Below are 25,789 nucleotides of genomic sequence, written 5' to 3' on the forward strand. Positions count from 1 at the left end.
GAAACTTGCTATCTAAGCGATTCAGTTTTACTGGTGTTAATTACAATTTCTCAACTAATTTATGAAAAAATTCTTTTATTTTTACTGAGAGACATTTTAACATTTAATATTTTTCCACACGGAGATACATTTTAATAGCCTTTTATTTCAAATTTTTTCCACACTGAGATACATTTTAATATTCTTTTATCCCAAATATTTTTTTCACACTTTAGTATTTATTTCCCTTTCCAAATCCATTTCCCCACAATGCTCTAAAAGTGTCATATCGGTTCTCCATCTCTGTTAGCATGATATACTTGGTGTCCCTTTTCCTGTTTTTGTGTGACTGGGAAATATTTTCTGACCGTAGATTTCTTGGACTTCCCAGCAGGGAACAAGGTTTGATTTTTAAGATAACATTGGATGACCTAGAAACCATGAATCAACACAACTGGGGAGATTGGAAATGGATGAACTGGATTTGCAACATCTAATCGATTGGTGTGTTTCTGCACTTAGTTCGGAGGAATATGTTGGTCTGAGGAAACGGATACAGGAAAGATTTAAGCAGGGAAATCAGAGATAGAATTGTATTCTTGACACTGTGTTTTGAAGGGTATCTACAGATACGTAGCAGGCTGGAAGAAGGTTTGAGTACATTGAAGAAGGTCTGTGTATGTTGAATAAAGGTTTGAGGAGGTTGTAATATGTGAATAGTGAAAGACTGGTCTAACATGAGGCTTCTCATGTTGAGGGAGAGGGAGAAAATGTTTTAGTTCAAAGGAGGGCAACAAGGATGACTGGGGACTAGAAACCAAGCCCTAGGAGGAAAGAACCAGGCATGTTCAGCCTTGAGGGGGGGAAATGATGGCACTTTTCAAATACTTGAAAGGCAGTCAGACAGAGGCAGGGCAGGATCGGTTCTCGATCATCCCAGAGTTCAGGACACGTCATAATGGGCTCAATCTACAGGAAGTCAGATTCTAGGCTGAATATCAGGAAAAACGTCTTAGCTGTTAGAGCAGTACGACAGTGGAACCAGTGACCACAGGAGGTGGTGAGTGCTCCAGTTCTGGAGGCATTCAAGAGAAAATTGGACAGCCTTCTGTCAGATCTGTTTTGATTTGAATTTCTGCATTGAGCAGGGGGTTGGACTTGATGGCCATATAGGCACCTCTATTTTAATTATTCTATGATTCTATGCGTTATTTAGGCGTCTACTCAATGACACCCATTTAAAATTATATTTCAATCAGAGAAGTTCTAATTACTTTTTTTTTTGTAGGCATCCTTCAATCTCGAGAGACTATGGTATCGTGCTCTGTATGGAGGTCTTGGAACAGTGTCTTGTGTGGCTGAGAAGGCCAATTCGAGAGTGAAAATCCCTTCCACACTGGAGACAAATCCAATCTGTCCCCTGTCCAGCTCCCTGGTTTTGCTTGTTTCAGGACTGCCTCTTTGCCTCGGTCTGCTTTACAAGTGTCTCTTCAAATTGGGAGAGGCCATGATGCAACGCCTGCCTCCAGGCTGAATGCTCAGACGTCAAGGTTTCCCATCTGTTGAGGTCCATTCCTAAGGCCTTCAGATCCCGCTTGCAGATGTCCTTGTAACGCAGCTGTGGTCTCCCTCGGGGGCGGCTTCCCTGCACTAATTCTCCATACAGGAGATCTTTTGGAATCTAACTGTCAGCCATTCTCACGACATGCCCAAGCCAACGTAGACGTTGCAGTTTCAATATTGTATACAGGCTGAAAATTCCAGCTCGTTCTAGGACTACTCTATTACTTTATTGTAGTTACTGTTAACTGTAACTATATTTTGATACTTGCTTAGATTTGTTTTTACTCTATCTGCTTATTTGCTCTATGCCAGGCAACTGTGGCAACCTTAATTAAGTACTGAGAGCTTCCCCGGCTGCCGGTTTGTTCCCAGGGCCAAATCGAAGTCCCTGTTATTAGCTCTAAAGCCCTATATGGTTTGGGTCTGGGCTATTTGAAGGATCATATCACCCCATAGGAGCCTTTTCGGGTTTTAAAACCTTCTGGGGAGGTTCTTCTCTCAGTTCCACCACCTTCACCGGCTCGTTGGGTGGAGACACAAGACAGATCTTTGGTCTGTTCTCACCCTCCCAACGCTCCGTTGGAGCGGATGTCCCCTGGTTCTGGTATTGCGTGAGAGGGGAAAGAACATAGCAGTTATACATGCATTTCATAGGACTGCACAAACAGAAGAATTCATGGTTGAATATTAGCTTAAACGAACAGTTAGTGGGGGGGGGGATACAGTAACAAAGAAGGCACTTTGACTACTTTTGACTTTTTAGAAGGAATTATTGCGTGGAACAGCACAGATTTTATAAGGAAAGGGGGGTGTTGACAACCCTGGAACAGGGTCTTGGTTGAGCTCTTTCACTCCTTCCGGCAGCTGGAAACAGAAAGTCCTCAGCAGGCTGGTCAAGAAGATGAAGACCTCAATTCTCGCCAGCTGTTCCCCCGGACACACCCGAGCCCCTGCGGAAGAGAGAAAGGAAGAGAGAGTGAATGGGCGGCAGGCTGTTTTCTAGGGCTTGTAACCCAGTCAGTAAGTAAGGAGCCTTGTGGTGCAGTGGTTAAACTCCAGTATTGCAACCAAAACTGTCCTCAGAGACCCAGGGTTCAATCCCAGGTAGCCAGCTCAAGCTTTTCATCCTTCTGAAGTTGGTAAATTGAGTACCCAGCTTGCTGAGGGTGGAGGGCAATGTGTAGCCTGCATCATCAACTTGTAAACCAACCCAAGAGTGCTTTAAGGGCGGTGTATAAGCAGCACACTTTTTTTAAAAAGGAGTTAACCGAAGAGAGTGAGATTGGTTGGTCCCTTTAAAAGTATGGGTTTTTCGCATAGGATGCCAGTGGTCATGCTGATTGTATGTTATTTCATAGGAGCTCAAACTGATGGAAATAGGTGGGGTTGGGAAGCAACAGGGGCTGCTTTCCATTCCCATTTCCCCTGACTGAGGGTGTGACCACATTGGTAAAAAAATGTGACTAACGCTCGAGGATTGGAATCGGCTGATTCACATTCCCCCCCCCCCAATGACCCCATGTCATAAAATCTGGATCAGCCTGGAGTTTTATCCTTTCATTCCATAGTTTTCGCCTCCATCACTCAAGAGGCAAAAACTGCATTTGCAGTGTTTCAGATGGTCTGATCCCTTGTCCTGATGCAGGAATTGATCCCTCATTCTCCACTGCTCCCCATCCTGGCAAGGATGCTATTTATTCTTTGGTTTTTAAAGTTTTTTTTAATTGCTTGGTGCCAGCATTGTTGCACTAGTACACCTAAACAGGAGGAAAAAAGGACAAGAAAAGGAAACGACAGGAGAAAATCATCACTCTTCTCATGTCTACAGTTTATTAGTCGCTCTTCTGTAGCTGTGCTAACAAGCCAATTTCCTCCTTTCTGTATGTGTCCAGTTTATTTGAACAGACCCGGGAACACCCAATCTCCCCAGTGTAGCTTCACAGCAAGTGAATTCACATTTCTCTCGTTGTGTAGTCGCACTGAGTAAAACCCAAATCAAGGTCCTTGAAGTAGTAGTAGAAGAAAAGAAACAGCAAGATAAGAGGAGAACCTAGAGATACCAATTGTTTCTGGACTAACACCCTGGTTACACTGGACTAAATAAATAGTTGCAGTTTGTTTATTTTTAATCCTCAGATGTGCCATAGTTTGAATGTACTAAGTACTCGCCTTGCGGCCTTCTGTTGTGAGTGAAAACAGCACACATTCAAGCCTTACTGCAGAACAAGGAAGTTCAAATTTCTCATCAGACCCAGTTAGCTGGGATCAGTGCTTGTCTACTGAAGCCCTCCATTTAGACTGTTTCATAGAATCGTTGTAGGGTTGGAAGGGATCTTGAAGATCTTCTAGTCCAACCCCCTGCCCCAGGCAGGAGACCTCCTCCCATCCCGGACCTCAACCCATTCTGGACCGATGGCTGTCCCATCTTTTCTTGAAAACCTCCCGCGATGGGGCGCCCCATTATGTCAGACTTAGCTGTATTGTTTTAGGCATGCCTGGATGGAAGTCAGATAGCATGTACTACAAATGATAAGAGTTTAGAAACATTAATTCATGGACTACGACTCCCAGAAGCTACTGACAGCATGCTGGCTGGGTAAATTATGGGAGTCGTAGTCAAATGGCAAGCCCTTCAAACAATAGGGGCTCCAGTGTAGATCCTAACCTGCAAACAATCCACAGATTATACTTGTACATTGCAAGCTAGTTAAGGGTGCGATGGCCTTTTGGACAGCTTGTTGAAAGATCCAGGGCAATCTATTTCCTGCTGATCTACAACATACAGAGAAATGACCTCGAGCCAAAACCACACCGAAGCCAAACCTTTTGGTTCACTTTTGGGGACCAGGTTGGAGAGAATGTCATTTAAGGGAGGTTGGTCCCACCAAAACCATCCTTTTCAGTGCGACCAAATGCATGGCATTTTCCAGCCATCTGTTCCCACCCTCAGACTTCATTTCGTTACCTGCACCAAAAGCCAGATATTCATCTCTGGCCACAAAATTTCCATCCTCGTCCAAAAAATGATTTGGGTTGAATTCTTCTGGCGTCTCCCATTGTTCAGGATCAAGAAGAACAGAGCGCAGGTTTGCCATAATCAGGGTCCCCTGCAAAAAAAAAAGAGGGGAAAAAAGAATCTTCTCTTTTAAAATGCCCTCAGTTTGAAGGGTTGTCCAGTTTGAGTCTCCTTTAAAGATGAAGGTTCATCCAGTGGAGACCAGGGACCCTGATGTCTCCCATCCACCATTGGTACCTAGACAGAAGACTTAGCAGCTGCAATGTAGGTCATTTGGTATCTGTTCCAGGTGAAATATATTATCCTTTTTTTTTAAAGATTACATTTTCCCCCTGCATTTTGCATCACTCTACATACATCAGCATGTTACATTTTCTGCAAATGTGTTCCTTTGTTTTTTGCTTGCAATAACACTCTTTCCGATAGATACTTTCCCCCTACTGGTCACAGTTTAATCCTTTGAATCCCATTTCCCTTTCAAAGACATTTCTGTGTATGCCATAACACATACAAAGGCTTCTCCCATCCCACTCCCACACCTCTAGAAGTTGAAATACCTGTAATTGTCTCATTTCGTGAAACAAGCTGTCTCTGTTTGATGAGACTATTCAGTGTTTTCTTCCCCCAAGACACAAACAACCCATTCAGTGCTTGCATTTTAATAATGCACAGATTGTGTTGTAGACTGATTGGAAAGAAGGAAAGGGAAAGCAAGCAAGCTTGTTGTTCCATGTCAGAGATTTTTTTTTTAAAAAAATTACCTCTTTAATACCCAAAGACAAGAAAAGTCCAAATTCACATCACTGTGCTCCCCTTTAAGACAAATGTCTTAAAGGAAGAACAGCTGCCCCACCTCATTTCTCAATTCCTTACCTCAGACTGCATCTGAGAGGAAATTCATTCATTCATTCATTCATTCATTCATTCATTCATTCATTCATTCATTCATTCAGTCAATCAATCAATCAATCAATCAATCAATCAATCAATCAATCAATTCTTATTCCACCCATCCAGCAAATTGCTACTTTGGGTCTTGTATACAAGATCAGAAATCATAAGGACGTATTCTGAAATACAAAAGTAAAAAAAATAGCAAAAAAACTGTTAGATGCTCTTCTCCCCCCGAACCCCCCTCCAAAATATCACCCTTCTTCCTCCTCCACATATTCAGTCAACTGAGGAGAACTGCCCCAAAGGCTTTCTTTAAAAGCCCCCTTTAAAAGTTATTTTTTAAAAGCACGGGAGGGTGGGCGCCTGGCATAATTCCTGTGGCAGTAAATTCCACAAGGGAGGTGCCACAGCAACGAAGGCCCAGTTCCTGGTTGTTGTTTCCTGGGTCGCTCAAGATGTTGAGATTTGTAGGCACACAGTTGGTGAGGACCTGTTCAGATGGGCAGCTGAACTTGGCAGAAGACGTTCAGACAAGTCATGTGGTCCCAAACTATTTGGGGCATTGTATATTGGAACCATTTGACCCAACTCCGGGAGGCAGTGGAAGACAGGAGGGCCTAGTGTGCTCTGGTCCATGGGGTCATGAAGAGTCGGACACGACTTAACGACTGAACAACAAAACAATATTAGAACCAAAACCTGGCATTGAAGCAGATGGGTAACCAATGCAAGCTAGCCAGGATTGGGGTGATGTGATCATATATCCTTATCCCAGCAATCAATCCTGCTGCCGCATGTTGCACCTCTTGAAATTTCCCGGTAAGCCTCAAGGGAAGAAGCCCCATGTAGAGCGTATTCCAGTAATCCGTTTTCTAGACTACTGTCATGATTTTACGACCCGCCATGGAGAACCAAATTTTGTTAATAGGCATCCATCTTAAAATAGGTGTGCAGCCACAGAGTCAACACACGAAGCTGATGCAATCCATGAAATGAGTCTTGGACATGAGGAAATATCTGGGAGAAGGCATCAGGTGATGTGCCCAGTGATGGGTTGTTCAAACTATATAAGTGCTACACACTATGGTGCTGTGTGGAGCATTGTGTTGGAGAGTTGCTGCATGAAGTGCTGTCCATTCATTTATTGAGTCTGTTGACTGATGTCCATAGTTCCATTGGACATCGTCTGCAAATACACTGCCGGTGAAGGAACCTACCCTCTTTGTGAGTCTCTTTGCTGTCAACCCAGAAGACTGACTTGTTTCTGAACCATCTCCCACACCTCAAATCTTGACAACTACCACCGCATGGACCAATCTTGTTAGGGACCTAATGTCCAGATAGGGGTGCAGCTGGGCGATAAACCGCAGTCGGAAAAATGCAACCCGGGTCAGAAAGATGGCCGCTTTTGCCTGCAAGCCATTGTTCATGACTTTAAAGAAGGAGGAGGGAAGCAAAAGAGCCACTTAATATTACCTACACAAAAATCATCTTAAAAGGAAAAGAGTGGAGGAATTTAGCCACAAGTGGCAGGCAGCTCAACAAAATTTAAATTTTTTTCCAGGGCTCATTTTTAAAATACTGTAACCAGAATACTTGAAAGGTGGTGGAATAAGGGTGAATAGTTCTTTCCTGGCTCTCGTCCATTCTTCCTCTAATAAATGTTGTTGTTGTTTAGTCCGACTCTTCATGGACCAGAGCACGCCAGGCCCTCCTGTCTTCCACGGCCTCCCAGAGTTGGATCAAATTCATGTTGGTCGCTTTGATGACCCTGTCCAACCATCTCGTCCAACCATGTCATCCAACCATCTCATCCAGCCACCTCTAATAAATATGTGATCTTTATAGATGTACCTTAAGTATCTTTCCAGTTTGTTTCTTTTGAACCCATAAAACAATTCCCTTCATGTTTTGTATTCCTGTTTGTATTTCTTTGTACTGACACCTCTCCGAATACCGTCTTATGAGCCTCATTGCTTCTGGGATTCAGGGAGAGCAGCGCTAATTCTATTCCATACCTTGGGAATGAGGAAACCACGCATGTTCACATCCTGCGCACATTGTCTCGGGACCCCAAGAATTAAGACATATTTGACCCTTTGCATCTCATGAATCACCGCGTTTGTGTAAGGGAGTCTCTTTAAATCTCGATAGGAGATTAACTGAGAAGAACCCAAAACATCTTCCAACTCCTTGTGGACTTTATCTGAGCAAAATGATAGAAAGGGATGAAAGGTATATTTTAAATCTTACACATATAAAGTAATGCATACATTACTTTCATGAAAGTAAGCAACGATTACTTACAATGAGTAAACCATGATGGGTTGTTTCTACTACGAGAAATTGTTCTGTTACTGAATCCTGAATGATTGTCAGTTTATTATGTTTCTATCTCCTTTTCAGCGGAGAAACGCAGGTCAGTTTCATGGTTTTATGGGAATAGTAACGTGCTTTTCCGCATTCTAAGTGCTACAACATTGGTCCGTCAGAACCATTCAATGTTGGTGGGGTTGGGGAGGTGTGGTAGTAGTGGGGGCAGCGGAGGGTCCTGGTTGTTAGCCCCAAATCCCAGGGGGGCAGGGGCAGAACAAGTGTTTTGGGATTTGGACTAAGCCTTAGGACCTGGTCCCGAAGACTTGCACTTGGGATTTGCCAGTATCCCTGTGGTTCATTTCATAATACAGTGGTGCCTCGCTTAACGAGCGCCTCGTATAGCGACAAATCCGCATAGCGATCCCTTTTTCGGGATTGCTAATGCAGAGGCATAGCGTCAGCCCCAATGGGCAAAACTCGCATAGCGGAGATCAGTGTTTCGCTTACCGATCTTTGCTTTGCGACACCGCGGATCAGCTGTTCAGCGGTTCCAAAATGGCCGCCGGAAACCCAAATTGGCCACGCGCAGCGTTTTTGCGCCCTCCCCTCGCTTACCGAGGGTGCGAAAATGGCTGCCGGACCCTGGAAACATCGCTGAACTGTGAGTTTTGTGCCCATTTGGAACGCATTAAACGATGTTTAATGCGTTCCAATGGGCTTCCCCGTTCCGTACAGCGATGTTTTCACATAGCGAAGGTTAATCCGGAATGGATTAACCTCGCTATGCGAGGCACCACTGTATAAAATCAAATACATAGCAGCTGTATAGAGTGCTAGGAGAGGTGTGCATGGAACTTTGTACATAGATTTGTGTGTGCTTCTAATTCATGCACTTTGTGCACAATTTTTGCTGCATCAGGAATAATTTCCAATTAATTTTTCTACCGCGTTATTTAATGCTATTTACTAGAGAAGAGGGATTCATGCACACATGCCTCCCTAATATATGCCTTTATTGGTACACTGTTTGATTGGAGAATTCCGCTGCAAAAATCAGAGCAGGGCCCATTCAAAAACATTTTCTGTTTAGGTATTCATTTTTTTTTTTAAAGCAAAATTAGGGAAGTTGACATGAAAATGAGAACCAATTGAATTTCAGTCCTGTTCTCAGTTCTTCGTGTTCCTCTTCTACTTGCACAAATGTAAATTGGTGGTACTGTCTTCTCATTTTAACAGATAATAGAGCCCTTTCCAGCTGATTGGCTAGCTCAGTGATCTGGTCATCTGGATGTGGAGCCAGAGGTTTGGAGTTCGATTCCCCGCTGTGGATCCCAGGAGAAAAGGCAGCCTGTGTAGCCTTGGACAAGTTGCACAGTCCCAAGGCATCCCCAGTGGAAGGGAATAGGTAAAACTACTTCTGAGTCCTCTACCAGGGGTCCCCAACTCCCGTTCCATGGGCTGTGGAGATGGATCGCTGCCCCCCTGTCTGCATGCACGGTGGGCATGTTGCAGGGGCGTGTTGCACTCATGGGGGGGGGTCACGCTCACGCGTGAGGGCTTGTTGCACTTGCATGGGGAGGTGTCACCCCACCCCCCACGCATGGAGCTGGCCCTTGAACAGGTCCGCTGTCCCAAAAAGGTTGAGGACCGCTGCTCTATACCAGGGGTCCTCAACCCCCAGTCCATGGGCCATGGAGACAGATCTCCCTGCTGTGAGCATGACATGCCCCCCCCCGCGAGCGCTACACTTCCTCCATGCATGGAGCCTACCTCCCCAGCCGGTCCACGATTCCAAAAAGGTTGCGGAACGCTGCTTTATATACCTAGCAAATGCTGAAAAGGGTCATCAGAATCAATGTAGGCCACAGCCACGCTGTAGGAATGTACCCCATTTTCCTTGCTTCTTATGCTGTCTCTGTTGTGCGTTTTGGTCACAAGACGTATATCCCTTGACAATGGTTCAAACCTTCTTCCACCATTCTGCCTTTTTAGGCATGAAATAGATGTGGTCCATTTATCTACACTCTGTAGTGAGGCATATAGTCCATCTCTTATTTTGGTTCATTTTGCCCCTCATTCCTTTTTTTTAAAATGGTGGGTGCCTCGGTGTGCCCTCCATAAGAGAATGTTATGTGGCCAGGATATGATTAGACTAGAAGGTGGATGTGATTATTTTTTTCCTTTTCACTTTAGCATACCATTTAATAGTTGTGAAATCCTTTTTTGAAACAATTACGGTCCACACAATAGGGATCAAGAATAGTAACCATCTGGTTGCCCTTCTATATTTCTTTCTCACTCACCTTGGATTTCTGGGTGACTTGTCAGGAGGAGAAGTGCCCATCTCAGAGAAACAGCAGTCGTTTCTGATCCAGCGATAAAGAAGTCATGGATACATTGAGCCAGGTTTTCTTCGTTAAAGGCAGAGTCAGGATCATCCTTGCTCTGGTGTGGACCACGGACAAGAGAAACCAATGTAAATGAGAAATTACAAGCTGCCACTCAAGCTTTCCTTTCCCTTTGTTTTCCTTTGGTTGATTTTTTTTTGCCCCTCATTGCTTTAAAAAAATTGGTAGATACATCGTGATGTACAGTGGTGCCCTGCATGACAATGACCCTGCAGAACGACGAAATCGCATGACGATGTTTCCTATGGGGGATTTTCGCTTGACGTTGATTAGGTCCTTGCTTTGCAAACCATTTGTTCGCAAAACAATGATTTTTCCGGATCCGCAAAATGGCTGCCCTGTGTTTTCCGGACCCATATTTCACAGGGCAGCCATTTTAACAGTTGAAAATGGCTTCCCTTATGGGCAATCTTCGCTGGACAACGAGGTAATTTCCCCATTGGAATGCATTAAATGGGTTTCAATGCATTCCAGTGGGGAATTGTTTTTCGCATGACGACGATTTCGCTTAATAGCGATTTTCCTGGAACGGATTATCATCGTCATGCGGGGCACCACTGTAGCTGTTAAACTGCAGTGCTGCAGTCAAGTGTCTACTCAGAACCTGAGTTTGATTCCAACGGGTTGAGGTAGCCAGCTCAAGGTTGATTCAGCTCTCCCATTGTTCTGAGGTCAGTCAAATGAGTATCCTGCTTACTGGGAGAGCGGGGGCATGGCAAACTGTTGTTTGCATATTTATGTCCCAAACTGCCAAAAGAGCACTAGCCCTATGGGGCAATATATAAGTTTAAATAACAAGCAAACAGATGCAGATGGGGATGCATTGATTTTCATTGTTTCAGAGCCGTATCTTGCCCAATGAGAGTAGTCAGTGAGATGGAATGAAACATTTTACATCCAAAGCCAACACTTTGCCTCTGAGTTATGTCCCTTCCCATCTTCCTTTTTTCACACATCATCCTTTATTTTGATATCACAGCTAAGTGCCTTAGATCATGGGACACAGATCCACATTCCTAGGCAGGCAGAAACTTAAATGAATGATCTGAGGCCAGGGACGTGATGGTGCTGCAGGTTAAACCACAGAAGCCTCTGTGCTGCAAGGTCAGAAGACCAGCAGTCGTAAGATTGAATCCACGCGACGGAGGGAGCTCCTGTCACTTGTCCCAGCTCCTGCCAACCTGGCAGTTTGAAAGCATGTAAAAATGCAAGTAGATAAATGGGTACCACCTTGGTGGGAATGTCGCGGCGTTCCGTGTCTAGTTGCGCTGGCCACGTGACCACGGAAACTGTATATGGACAAACGCTGGCTCTACGGCTTGGAGACAGGGATGAGCACCGCGCCCTAGAGTCAGACATGACTGGACTCAATGTCAAGGGGAACCTTTACCTTTACTCTTAGACAGATCCCTATCTCAGGATTGCTCTGTGGGTATCATGAGGGAAACCACATGCCGTGGCAGAAGCAAATGTTCAGTTAGCAGGTTCCCCAGCACCTGAATTTAATAGGGTTGAAACTGGGGAGAAGGATTAAGTGTAGATATGATGGGAGACTATGACGATTCCCATCTGGCTGGTGGTATCCCAGCAGGTTTTGCTCTTCATTCACCACACAGAATACAACAATTCCTTGGAAAACAGTTTTCAGACACGATCTCCATCATGTACCTACTTTTTCCATCTCAAGGAGATAGAAGTCAATGAAATCCTGGGGGTCGTGCAGGGACTGTTGCTCCTTATGCTTCTCGATTTCCTTCCTTGCAAAGGAAAGTGTTACCTTCATATCGGATAAGGCCTTCTGATGAGGTCCTGGGAGATGTTTCATGAGCCATGGGAACATTTCATACAGCTGCAGGGAAAGCAAAAAAACAGTCACTGCCCCTGAGAGATATTTGGGGGAAAACAGGGTGTGGGTCAACTCATTTGGATGAGCACTTGAGTGTCTGTCTCTGCGTTGTTTTCCAGGTTTAACAGATTGATGTAATTGTCACAGGAGCATTAAGCCAAATTCAGTAGTTGCTTCCCAGCTCACTGCCTGGATAGCTCAGTGAGTTGGATACGTGCCTGTGAAGCCAAAGGTCAGGATTTGATTTCACTCTGTGTCTCACGATGACCCAGAGATACACAGGCTGGAAGTAAGGGCAGCCTATGTACCCTTGGGCACACCACACAATCCCAGACCACACCCAGAAGACAAGAATGGCTACGTCTTAGACCTAGAACACTCTGGAAAGGTTCACTATAAGTCAGAATTTACTTGATGGCATATAATAATAATTACTATTATCATTCATACGAATAAATCATCCCAAAGTCATCATAACATTCCAACAGTTGTTAAGAAAAACTGTAAACATGTACAATATGTGAAAAAGGAAGCACACCCTTTTTGAATTGTACGGTTTTAGGTGTCAGGGCATAACAAAAATAATCTGGTCCTTAGCAGGTCTGAAAATTAAGTAAGTACAACCTCAAATGAACAACAACATGTGACATATCAGACAGTGTCATGATTCATTTTACAAAAAATAAAGCCAAAATTGAGTTTTTCACACAGGGCTTCTCTAGTTTAGCTTTATTTTTGTAAAATAAATCATGACACGGTGTAATACCGTGTTTCCCCAAAAATAAGACAGGGACTTATATTAATTTTTGCTCCAAAAAACGAATTAAGGCTTATTTTCAGGGTTTTTTTTTCATGTGCAGCCATCTACATTTGCTCAAATATGGTCATGTCATCTACTTCTGGCTGATGCACAAAGGTGGAGGGCGGGGTTTCACTGAACTGGGGCTTATTTTTGGGGTTGAGCATCCCAAAAAAATCATACTAGGGCATATTTTCAGGTTAGGTCTTATTTTTGGGAAAACAGGATATGTCCTGTGTTGTTCAGGTTAGGTCTTATTTTGGGTATGTCCTGTGTTGTTATTCATCTGAAGTTGTATTTACATAATTTTCAGACCTGCTAAGGACCAGAGGGTTTTGATTATGCCCTGATACGTAAAACCATGGAATTCAAGGTGGATGTACTTTCTTTTCCACATGACCGAGTGCTCCTGAAAGGTGTATCTTCTTGACACCCTTTTTAGTGTCATTCCTAGAGGAAAGATGGCTTCTGAATTTAGCTTGCACTCAAATTGTTTGCAGCTTACTCTTTTTGTGGGTTTTGGAGAAAGGTAAAGACCATTGGAAAACCTATTTCTGAATCTGACTTAATACTTTGGCCATCTCGTGAGAAGAGAAGACTCCCTGGAAAAGACCCTGATGTTGGGAAAGTGTGAAGGCAGGAGGAAGAGAAGGGGACGACAGAGGACGAGATGGATGGACAGTGTTATCTCCGGGAGGCAGTGGAAGACAGGAGGGCCTGGCAGGCTCCGGTCCATGGGGTCACCAAGAGTCAGACACAACTTAACGACTAAAAAACAACAAAACAACAAAAACTATATTATATAGATAATAGCATTATTACGACAGCAACAACGTCTACAGGTCTTTTTAGTAGTTCTCTCTGGAAGTATCAAAGTGGAAACTGTGCACATAAACCCATTTAAATGTTGACGTAAGGGTAGAAATGTATGCTTAGCTGCCTTACAGGATACAAAAAGTTACAAAAAGTGGTTTAGGCCTCTGGCTGCAGAGCCAGAAGTTGGGAGTTCAATTCCCCTCGGTGCTTCCTTAACAGAGGGGCTGGACTCGATGGGTTCCTTTCAGCTCTGCAATTCCAAGATCATGATTAAAATGAGAACAGAAAGTTACAATGCAGAGCAATGTGTTAATATGTCCACTAAATGGCACTCTGCTAACATAGTAAAACACCGGATCGCTAGAACACTAGATCACCATAACAGAGTTCTATCACATTGTTTTCCTCTGCCATTCCTGGGGATTTCTCCATGAACATTCCATAGCAGTATTTGCTTGTCAGCTCAGCAAAGTCCTAGCTGAGTAGATAATTGCAGAAGCAGCTTGATCTCACTGCATTTTGCTTGACTGGCAGGCATATATGAAGGGGAAAAATCAAAGCTAAAACTTTTAATTGCTTCTCTCTGATTCTGCAGGGAAAGCAAAAGCCACTCAGATTTTCTTAGAAAATTGAAGTAAGCATTTTAGTAGGTTAGGAGACCACCCTATCGGCAGACTCTGCCCAGGGGTAAGAATTTATAAGAATATTGAAACTGTGCATGATCTGATTGTGTAACTACCGTATTTATATTTTAGACACCAAGATACTAAAATCAACATGATTTAAGTGAGAAGGGTTTTTTAAAATCTTGGTTTCATTTGCTGATACTCAGTTAAGTGCTTAATGCTTCATTTTGAAACTCCTTATTACGTTTTCATACTTACATGTTTAAAAATACTGTACTCAAAAGACAGAAACCCTATCATATACATGTCTACTCGCAGATGTTTGTTTAATAAAGGAAGAGAAAAACAAGGATTCTTCTGGACAGTCAATTTATCTACTCGCAAGCAGCAAGAAATTTAAGGGATATTTAGAAGAAGTAAATTTTGCAAGATGCAGAACATTGATCTGGCTCGTTCTGAAAGAAAGCCTAACAAGGAAAATGTCAGTGATTAGTGGTGATAAACACAAGCTTCTGGTTTTTCCTAGATATCTATAAACATCTATAGAGCTCTTTGGATAAATGTTTAAGCATCAGACCTTCTGACTTGACAGAAGCACAAGTGCTAATGGACCTACTAAGTGCAGAATACTGTAGATGTGTTGTTATTGTTGTTACATGTTGTCAAGTCATTACTGATTTATTACAACCCTATTAATTTTGACATCAACAGTCCTTTTAAGGTCTTGCACACTCAAAACTGTGGTTTCCTTTAAGGAGTCAATCTACAGTATTTCTTATTTAGCCTTCCACTTTACTTGGTGTCTTCAACTTTTCCCAGCAGGAATGTCTTTTCCAAAGAATCTTGTCTTTTCGTGATGTGCCCAGAATACTTTGAGCAGAGGGGAGATATACGAAATAAATCTGTCTATTTCACATTACTCCCTACCAGAATAGATCCTTATGCTTCAGGCTACCCACTGGTTCAAGACATGTTAGTTTACAAACTAGATGAATTTCTCCCTCACCCCTCCTCTTGAGAGCTAGCACATTTCTGGAGTCCCTGCGGAATTACAAACACAGCGTCTTAGGAAGTCTTTCTATCACAGTAGCAAAGAAGGAGATTACTCACAATATGAAAAAAGGTACCTGCAGATTTTAAGCTGCTGTCAACAGCTTCAACCAGTTTCTGAAAGTTTTTGTCTTCAAGAGCAAACCGGTGTCCAAAGGTCAGGGCGCATATGATGTTTGAGACACAATTGACAATGGGCAATGAGGGGTCACCTGGCTGCCCTGCAAATAAAGTTATATTGGCACTAATTCAATCTCTACTGTCCATATTGTGGGATTTCCTATTTATTTTTGTGTTTACAATCTAGGAACAAAAAATGACTTCTGTCACAGAGGGTACACAGATATTTCTTTAGACTGGAAGCTTCACCGTTCTTTAATCAGTGTTGTAGGGATAAACTTTGAAGCGTAGACTCTAATGTATTCATGAAAGCTTTCACGGCTGGGATCTAATGGTTGTTGACGGTTTTTTGGGCTCTTTGGCCGTGTTCTGAAGGTTGTTCTTCCAGAGCACAGAGTGCTGTCCTCTGAAGATGCCGGCCACAGAGACTGGCGAAACGTTAGGAAGAACAACCTTCAGAACACGGCCAAAGAGCCCGAAAAACCCACAACAACCAGTAGACCCTAATCATGACCAGAGATGGGCATGGTCTTCAGATGTAGTGGTTTGTTCTTCACATGCACAGGTATTCCAAGGGCACCTGAGCTTCCCTGTCCTGGCTCCTCCTCCTGAGTTGGGTGCCTACCATAGGAGGTGAGGGAAGAAAGTCCACAGAACACCTGTCTGTCCAAAGACCAAACTATTATGAACCATCTCTAATCATGACATTCTCTGTAACCATCACTTCTCCATAACAAGAGTCCAAAAACCCAGGCAGGTGGGTTGGTCCTGATCAACAAGCGAAGAGCAGGTCTTTTGTAAGCTTAGGAAATCTTTGCTGCCATTTAAGAAACAAAGCAAAACAAATGTCAAAAAGCAAAGTGTCCTCCTTATATACCACCCTATTGGGCTTAAAGGACTCACTGGGCAGTTTACAGTTGAATTTTCCATGCTACTCATCACCTCACCCCCATGAGCTAGGCAAAGGTAAAGGTAAAGGTTCCCCTTGACAATTTTTGTCCAGTCGTGTTCGACTCTAGGGAGCGGTGCTCATCCCCATTTCCAAGCCATAGAGCCAGCGTTTTGTCCGAAGACAATCTTCCGTGGTCACATGGCCAGTGCGACTTAGACACAGAACGCTGTTACCTTCCCACTGAGGTGGTACCTATTTATCTACTCGCATTTTTGCATGCTTTCGAACCGCTAAGTTGGCAGGAGCTGGGACAAGCGACGGGAGCTCACTCCGTCGCATGGATTCGATCTTACAACTGCTTGGTCTTCTGACCCTGCAGCAGAGGCTTCTGCAGTTTAGCCCACAGCGCCACCACGTCCCATGAGCTAGAAACTCAATTTACTGACCTCAGAAAGAGGTCCACCTCGAGCCAGCGACCTGAGCATGTCAGGATCGAACTCAAATCATGAGCAGAGTCTTGACTGCAGCGCTGCAGTTGAACTGCTGTGCCATGGGGCCACTGGAAAATACAATACCTTTGACCACCATGACCAAACCACAATCAGATAATTTGGATGACAAGAGGGACTTCTCACAACCCTATAGTATTCCTGGAAAATCTATTTCTCTCTCAGGTTGCTGCAAAGTTCAGGGGGTAACGGGGAAGCCCAAAGGTGGGGGAGGAATGCTGTTGTAGTTTCTGCTACTCAGAAAAACCCTGGGTTTCATCCTTGTGAGCTCTGCTCCCTCCACACTGCTGCTGCTCCTATCACCTACCCTTTGCACGTGCGAAAGTCTCCGCCAGCTGCTGGGCTTCCTCTTCTATCTGGCGCTCCACACCTTTCTTGCCCAGTCCCAGCTTCCGCAAGGTCACCAAACCGAACCGTCTCTGCTGCTTCCAGGTGTGGCCGTTGGAAAAAATAATACCTGTGACCACCAAGAATCAAGAAGAAATGATTACTCGCAGAGTAATTCCCCTTGGTGGGGAGAAAGGCAGAACACACATGATAAACTGAAATAAATAAATTACAACAATATAGAATTCATATTAAAAATCGTAAGTTTTTCCAGACTAGAAAAGGTCGCCTGACATATTCAGGATTGATTCATACAATTCTCCACCAATTAGGAAATACGGATTATTCATTCTTTATTCATCTTAGAAGTGCAGAGCTGGAAGGGGCCCTATAGATCATCCAGTCCAGCCCCTTTAAAGGAGGCAACGTGGGGAATCGAACTCCCAAAGACCTAAACCACTAAACTATCCAGCAGTTCCTCATCTCTGTGTTAATGCTAGACATGGATGCAGTGATCCCAGAATTTCATGTAATGGACGTTTGTGGGCGGTTCTTCAGGTTATGATCGCTGTGGAGAAAGCTTGTTTAATTTTACGCGGCCAGTTACACCGCCAGATACCACAGCAAACACTCCCATGTGAACATGCCCATATTTTAAAACACCAGTGAATATCTATGTCAGAAATGACTGTGTCTACTTCTGTGAACCATTCCAGATCAGGAGGTCTGGCTCATAAGTTGTTTTTGAGATGGTTCCGACCAGCAGGCACAAAAGACAGGACAGGAGCTGGGCCGAAAAAAATATACTTATCGCACTAAACTGATGCCATCTTTGTTGTTTCCTGATCTTCAGTAATGTCAGGCAGTGTCGGGTGGGGAGTAATGTTAGGTAAAGGTAAATTTATTTATTTATTTATTTATTTATTTATTTATTTATTTATTTATTTATTTATTTATTTATTTATTTATTTATTGGACTTATATACCGCCCCATAGCGCTACAAGCACTCTCCGGGCGGTTTACAATTTTAATTATACAGGCTACACATTGCCCCCCCAGCAAGCTGGGTACTCATTTTACCGACCTCGGAAGGATGGAGGGCTGAGTCAACCTTGAGCCGGCTACCTGGGATTTGAACCCCAGGTCGTGAGCACAGTTTTAGCTGCAGTACAGCGTTTTAACCACTGCGCCACGAGGCATTTAGTCCGGTCGTGTCCGACTCTAGGGCGCAGTGCTCATCCCTGTTTCCAAGCCATAGAGCCAGCGTTTTTTTTGTCCAAAGACAATCTTCCGTGGTCACATGGCCAGTGCGACTTAGACACGGAACACTGTTACCTTCCCACCGAGGTGGTCCCTATTTATCTACTTGCATTTGCATGCTTTCGAACCGCTAGGTTGGCGGGAGCTGGGACAAGCGATGGGAGCTCCCTCCGTCACGTGGATTCGATCTTATGATCTGCTGGTCTTCTGACCTTGCAGCACAGAGGCTTCTGAGGTTTAACCCAGAGTGCCACCATGACCTGGGATAATCTTGATGCCTCATAAATTGACTGGTAAGTCAAGTACAATGGCTGTTATCAGAATTCACTCACTAATATTATCTTGGGTGGACTGAAACTTCCATAGAGATGTCTTTTGTCTACCCCTGGTCCTCCCCTCCACGTTTCTCTTTGGGATGAACCAAATACAAATGCTTATTCCTGACAACTTACCCTTTTGTTTTCCTACAGCTTCAAGAAAAGGAGTCAGTGGTCGCTCAGAAAATTCTTCCGAATGGTCCATCAGTCCTTCTTTCACAGCTTGGAAGCCTGAGAGCACTACGATAGGCATATGTCCCATCCATAGAGTATAAATATTCCCATATTGTTTTGCCAACTGCCATTTGGATGAAAGTATAATAAAAAACCCAAAATGTTAATTTATAATCAAACAAAACAGATATTTCAGGTTAATATTCTTGAGAGAGTGTGAAATTTTGGCTAGAAAACATCTAAGTAGGCTGTGGAAAAAGGTTTAAGGACTTGCAGAGCAGAACAAGCTTAAAGTCTCCCCTCGTTAGACCACTCCTTGTTGTCTTGTAATCCTCAATGGGCACTTACTGTCTCTATAACTCATTCAGAGACGCAAGTAAGAGAAAGAATAAAAAGTTCCATTTACTTCCAGTTCTGAGTAGATCAAAACATATTGTAGAAAAATTGTGACTGGTCACATGAACAGAGCTTAATTAATTAACTAGCTTCATACTGACTACATAGCAAACTCTGATGACTACATGGCTGGCTACATACTGACTAAATGACCACTGTCTACCAACAGAAAAAGAACAGGAAAAGAACTCTCCAGTAAAGAGGGATGGCTCTCTTCAAAATCTGAAGCAGAGAAGGGAACAATTGGCCGCCGCTGGACCGATTTGCATTCACCCCAGTTAGAAAGGTCCCTTCCAGCCAAAACATCATTAAAGCAGCAAGCGAATTCCAACAAATACATGGATGTCTTGCCTTGTTGCTTTGCCAATTAAAGTAGATCAGCGTAGGAAAAAAACGTTACTATTGAATGCAACAGAATATTCCAGGTGAATCCACAGACGTGAGTCTTCTTCAGTTACTCGTCTCTGTGACCTTTGTTAAATCTTTGAGCTCTCTTTCTCTCTTCCAGATTTTGCTTCCCTCCACCTTCCACCGTTTTCTGCCAAGATCTTCCCTTTGTTCTCCTGGAACAGGATCCCTTTTGTTGGAATGAATGTCTTTCTCAGTGTATTTCGTTTCCTTCCTCCTGCTTGTCTCACCTTGCCGGGAACACACCAGTCCAACCCGTTGTAGTAAAACGTAGGCAAGCCAGTAACTGCCAAAGCTTTCTTCACAACCACCAGCTGTTAGTGAATTCTAAGTGGTCTTCCAGGACCATTGGACCACGGAGAGGCCTCTTGGCCACCACTGCAGCACCTGTGGTGCAGTGGGTTAAACTGCTGGGATTTTTTTTTTTTTTGATTTATTGGAGGGCAATGAGCAGATTAAACTACAGTCTCCCTTAGTAGGTCACCTTGGGAGGAAAGCGATGACAAACCTAGACAGCATCTTAAAAAGCAGAGACATCACCTTGCCGACAAAGGTCCGCATGGTCAAAGCTATGGCTTTTCCAGTAGTGATGTATGGAAGTGAGAGCTGGACCATAAAGAAGGCTGACCGTCGAAGAATTGATGCCTTTGAATTGTGGTGCTGGAGGAGACTCTTGAGAGTCCCCTGGACTGCAAAGAGAACAAACCTATCCGTTCTGAAGGAAATCAACCCTGAGTGCTCACTGGAAGGACAGATCCTGAAGCTGAGGCTCCAGTACTTTGGCCATCTCATGAGAAGACTCCCTGGAAAAGACCCTGATGTTAGGAAAGTGTGAAGGCAAGAGGAGAAGGGGACAACAGAGGACGAGATGGTTGGACAGTGTCATCGAAGCGACCAACATGACTTTGACCCAACTCTGGGAGGCAGTGGACGACAGGAGGGCCTGGAGTGCCCTGGTCCATGGTGTCACGAAGAGTCGGACACGACACCTCAATTAAACAACAACAACAAAAGTAGATCACCTCTTATTGGTTCACTTACCTCAACTGGCACTTATTTGTTTCAAAACATTTGTTCAGAGACTCTCGTAAATTAGGAAGAATGAAATATTTCCATTTACTTAGATTCCTTCAAATATAAAAGCAAACGTTTCGTGGAAAGGTTAACTTGTTGCATGATTGAGTTGAACTGCTCAATTAGCTTCCTGCTTAACTAACTGACTGGTTACTTGCTGACTTAACGTTTCAGTCTACTTGCTCACTGAGGAATCCATGACACAGACTCTAACTGATATACTTTAATTGAATCACGTCCTGACTGTAACTGTTAAAAGAAGCTGGAAAAAGAACTCTGAGACACAGAGGCAAACAATTGGCTGCTATTGACTTGACAGCAACCCCAACCCAGAAACGTCCTTCCCATCCAAAATCTGTTAAAGGCATCATATGGGGTTGCAGTTTAACCAACAGAAACTGCAGTACTGCACTGAAGCCTCTGCTCACAATCTGAGTTGAGTCCTGAGAGATTCAGGTAGTCGGCTCAAGGTTGACTCAGCCTTCCATCCTTCCAAGGTTGGTAAAATGAGTACCCAGCTTGCTGGGGAGGCACCCCCCCCACACACAGAAAGTATTGCTTGCATACCATATTTTTCCGTGTATAAGACTATACTTTCGTCTAAAATCTTTAGACTAAAAATGGAGGGTCGTCTTATACACGGAAGTAAGCTGAGGAGAGGACAAAAACAAGTGGAGGGGAAAGCAGGGACCGAAGGAATCCTGCAGTGCTTCGATCCCTTTCCCCCTACGCTTGTTAAGCCCCACTTAGATTTCTTAATTTTGGATTAGAAAAGTGGGGGTGTCTTATACATGAGGGCATCTTATACACAGAAAAATATGGTAATTGTGTTGTAAACTGCTCAGATAATACTCTAAACACTATGGGTGGTATCTAAGTTGAAACAACGACGACAACAACTGTACAGGAAAAGGCAGGGTTATGGAATGACGTTATGGTTCTACCACATGACTGGCATTGGGGTGGGGACAGAAGGCTTATATGACCTTCTTCACCACAACACCATCCTGCGTACTCATTGATCAGCCTACCAGCCCACCTTGTAGATCAAAGAGAAGTGATTCAAGTTCTGGGGCCAGATAGAGCTGGGTCACCATCTCCTGTATGTCATGTGTCAAATTGTTTTTATCATTTTTATCTTTTCGTTGAAATCAAATTGTTGTAAGCCCCCCAGAGACCTTTGGGTAGTGTGGGTGGCATATAATTAAATCTCAGCGTGTCTGGAAAGGGTGAGAGGTATGACTCACAGAAAGGCATAAAATGACAACAAGGATGACAGTAATGAAACACAATGCTTTGAAGGGTTGTTAGGTTAGCGATGTGAAGGAAACTTGGTTGGTTGAAGGGAACTTGCTTGAATCTCTGTGAAAGGCATTTCCCGGGGTGGTGACCTCCAGTGGTTCTCAAACTGGGGTCCCCAGGTATTTTTGGACTGCAACTCCCAGAAGCCTTCACTACTTGCTGTGCTGGCCATGCTTTCTGGGAGTTGCAGTCCAAGAATATCTGGGGACCCAAGTTTAAGGACCACTTGCAATCTGTTCGACAGTTTGACATAGAACTGCCTTCTGGAATGTTTCAAAAAGGTTGCAACACACCTTTTAGCCGGGGTGAAGAACACACACAGCCAGATTCAGTCAGCCTTGGCTGTTGGGCCTCCTTGGAGGTGCCCTATTTGACTTCATCCTTGGGAATTCAGATGTATTTTATCGTGCCTTTTTCTCAAATGTTTACACCTCTTTTTAAATATTTCTGTGAAACACTTCACCTGGTTTCCCCATTCTGTACCTTCCCCAATGCCTTTTGTACTATCAACTCTTTAAAGAATCCAGGTAGTTTGCTTTATTACTATCTTTGCTATCAATACACTTTGTATCCTCAAGATCGGTATTCATAAATACAGGCTAGTTTAAGGGCTTGTTTTTTTCCCCATCATCCCTATAATTAAGGGGCCCTAGGTTTTGAGAAGCTAGCAAATATAATAATCAATGTAATCCTATGCAAATCAACCCAGAGGCATGCTCCACTGATTTTCCTCCTCACTCAAGGCACTTGATTACAACATACCAGCCCGTAGAGTTTTATCTTTGTTACTGCTACCATTCAAACGTGACACTTCCTTTATGATCCTCACTTCTCCAGATCTCTTTCCTCCACTGTATTTGTCTGTGCTTCCACAATGGAAATAGCCTCTTTGCTCCCATGACTGATTTTGTCCCAAGATTGTGTAAAGGTAAAGGTTCCCCTGGACAATTAAGTCCAGTTGTGTCCGACTCTAGGGGCCGGTGCTCATATCCCCATTTGTAAGCTGAAGAGCCGGCATTTGTTCATAGACCCTTTCCACGGTCATGTAGTCAGCATAACTTGACACAGAATGTCACAACTCCCCCCCCCCGAGGGGGTACCTATTCATCTACAGTGGTGCCTCTCTTGACAACATTAATTTGTTCCAGCGAAATCGCTGTAGAGTGAAAATGTCATCGAACGAAATTAAAAAAACCCATTGAAACGCATTGAAAACCATTTATTGCGTTCCAATGGGCTGAATACCTGCTTGTCCGGCAAAGATCCTCCATAGGGGTGACCTGTAGTGTGAAAAATTAGTCCTAAAAACAGCAGGGGACCATTTTCTTCAGCCAGTGGCCATTTTGAAACCCGACAATCAGCTGTTTGCTGATCGTCGTAAAGCAAAAATTGGTTCCTGAAGCAGGGAACCGATCATCGCACAGCGAAAAACCCCATTTAAGCCATATTTTTGCGATCGCAAAAGCGATCACAAAAACATCAATGTTAAGTGGATTCATTGTTAAACGGGTAATTGTCCAGCAGGTAACTGTAACTGTACTTGCATTGGCATGCTTTCAAACTACTAGGTTGGCAGGAGCTGGGGCGGACAACGGGAGATCATCCGTTGCGTGGATTTGAACTACTAACCTTCCAATCGACAAGTCCAGTGGTTTAACCACTGAGTTTGCAACATTTACTTGTAGGATGTGTTGCCAAGACCCCATTCACTCAACCCCTGCATGGAGATCTGAACACTCATCGGCAAATTGGCCCACCCCAACACCCATGCTTTGGTACATATTTGGAGAGATCTAAACGTCTCACCACACTATCAAAGGGATGATTTCCAAGAAAGGAGAATTATTTTTTCCCCTCTTGTAATGTGACCATTCTCAAAATGCCTCCATCCTGCAATTAGGCTTCTGCATGTGGGAGAGAGGAGAGGCGCTCTCTTATCTCCAATAATTAATAAAAAGATAAAGCTAGGAGGAAGATGAAACATTGTGAAACTTTCTGAACTCCTGCTTGAGTTGGAAACAGAGGGACGAGAGCTTGCCAAGGGACCTGTTCTGTGTATAATTTCTCCCGAAGCAACGCACGAGACCTATATGTCAAGAGTAGCTCAGAGAATTTCTCATCAAAAAGCCTTGTTCTAATTGACCATAAGGATCATGTAATGAACTTATCTGATTTACTTATTTATTTAAAATATTTTTACCCCATTTTTCTCCTTAAGAAGGACCTAAGGCAGCTTACATCATTAAAAGACAATATGTGAAAGCGAAAGACAGTAAGTATACAAATATTAAAAGGAATCAGACAGTAAACTAGAAATGGTAAACAAAATCAGCACCAAAAAAACAGATTCGAAGCCACGAGGCAGAGCACTCCATTTAAAAAAACCTCTCAGATAACAAATCACTCAGGGAAAGTCTGCCTGAAGAGAAAGGTCTTTCCCTGCTTGCAGAAGGATGGCAAAGATGAGTCTCCAGTGGGAGGGAGTTCCAGAGTCTGCGAGCAGCCACAGAGAAGGCCCTCTCCTGTGTCTGCACTAAAAGGCTGGGACTCGGGGGTTTGAGCCTTGGGCTCCACCTCCCAGGTTCTCCCCACCATTGCCAAAGCACAAATTTTGGGGTCCAGAGCCTCAGTGTCCTCTCCCCATGCCTCCCCTTCCTCCCCAGTCTCCACCACTCCCTCTGTTTCCCTGAAAGAACCCCCCCCCCCCGAAAGCCCTCTGGGTTGTCTTCTTTTACCCCAGCCTCCCCTTCTCCCTCTCCTCCTCACTGGATGTCCTCATCCTCCAGCTTGGTCAAAGGCATCTGTCAGCCCTCTCGCTTGCCTATTAGAGGCATGGGAAAATAGCCCCCCCCCCCACAACAAAACATTGCAAAAAAATCTTTTTAAAAAAAAAACTGTAAAATTATCTGTGATTTTTGCCCATTTTAAGTCACAACAGATAGGCTTTTAAAAGCTATTGCTGAACAAAGAACTTTAACTCTCATATGTTTCACATACACTCTCATTTTTGTGAAGTGAAATATCCCAAGGAGAACGGTTTCTGCCAGCAGAAATGGAAGGGAACCATTTCCTTAACCCATTCCCCATAGTCTGTGGCCCTGTCTCAACTTCTACTCTGGAGGGCTGGGCAGACTAGGAGCTGAATGAGGAGGGAGAAATGCCAGTTGCAAATGCAGTTTGCTCAAGGGACATGACGTTCCCCCTCTTCGTTGTACTTTTCTTGCTCAGGTATACCATTTGATCATTAAAGAAAGAAATTCGTAAAAGAAACAATGCTACAGTACCGATAATACCGATCTTATTGCCACTAACCCTTTCTCATGTCAAATTTCTGCCAGAACATTTTTCACTCACCATTTTTCGTACGCAGTCCCCATACAATGAAAAGGTTTCACAATTCTCTTTACTCATTCTCTCTGTCGAACGAGTTAATGATTAATAGCTGAGAAAGAAATACCTGTATCAGAGTATCGGCATAAAATCTTGTCCCGATCCGCCACATGCTTCCAATGACAGGAAGAGCCAGAGGTCCGGGGGGGTAGTGTCTGCGCGTCCATTGTTGTTTCAGGAAGAGGATAAGAAGGAGAACCACCAAGAGAGCCATCAGAAATGCCCATGTGCTCATCTTTCTTTTCTCCTGTGGGTCTTTCTACTAGGAAGCAGGACAGAAAAGGCAGCCTGAATCTTCCTTCTCCA

At 43.8% G+C, this 25,789-nt stretch overlaps 1 protein-coding gene across 1 annotated transcript; it reads right to left on the reverse strand.

The window, feature by feature from the left end:
• Positions 1 to 73: 73 nt before the first annotated feature.
• LOC110070934 (cytochrome P450 2J2) lies at positions 74 to 25,504 on the reverse strand. Its single transcript, XM_072996299.2, has 9 exons — positions 25,448 to 25,504; positions 18,875 to 19,037; positions 17,142 to 17,291; positions 15,374 to 15,534; positions 11,849 to 12,025; positions 10,072 to 10,213; positions 7,471 to 7,658; positions 4,508 to 4,649; positions 74 to 2,492 (listed from the first exon to the last, which is right to left on the reverse strand). Exons 1-9 carry the CDS (start codon positions 25,502 to 25,504, stop codon positions 2,302 to 2,304), a joined length of 1,371 nt encoding a protein of 456 aa, XP_072852400.2. The 3' UTR covers positions 74 to 2,301.
• Between the last annotated feature and the right edge of the window lie 285 nt (positions 25,505 to 25,789).

The sequence above is a fragment of the Pogona vitticeps genome, chromosome 3 (genome assembly GCF_051106095.1).
Source record: "Pogona vitticeps strain Pit_001003342236 chromosome 3, PviZW2.1, whole genome shotgun sequence".
Taxonomy (NCBI): Eukaryota; Metazoa; Chordata; class Lepidosauria; order Squamata; family Agamidae; genus Pogona; species Pogona vitticeps.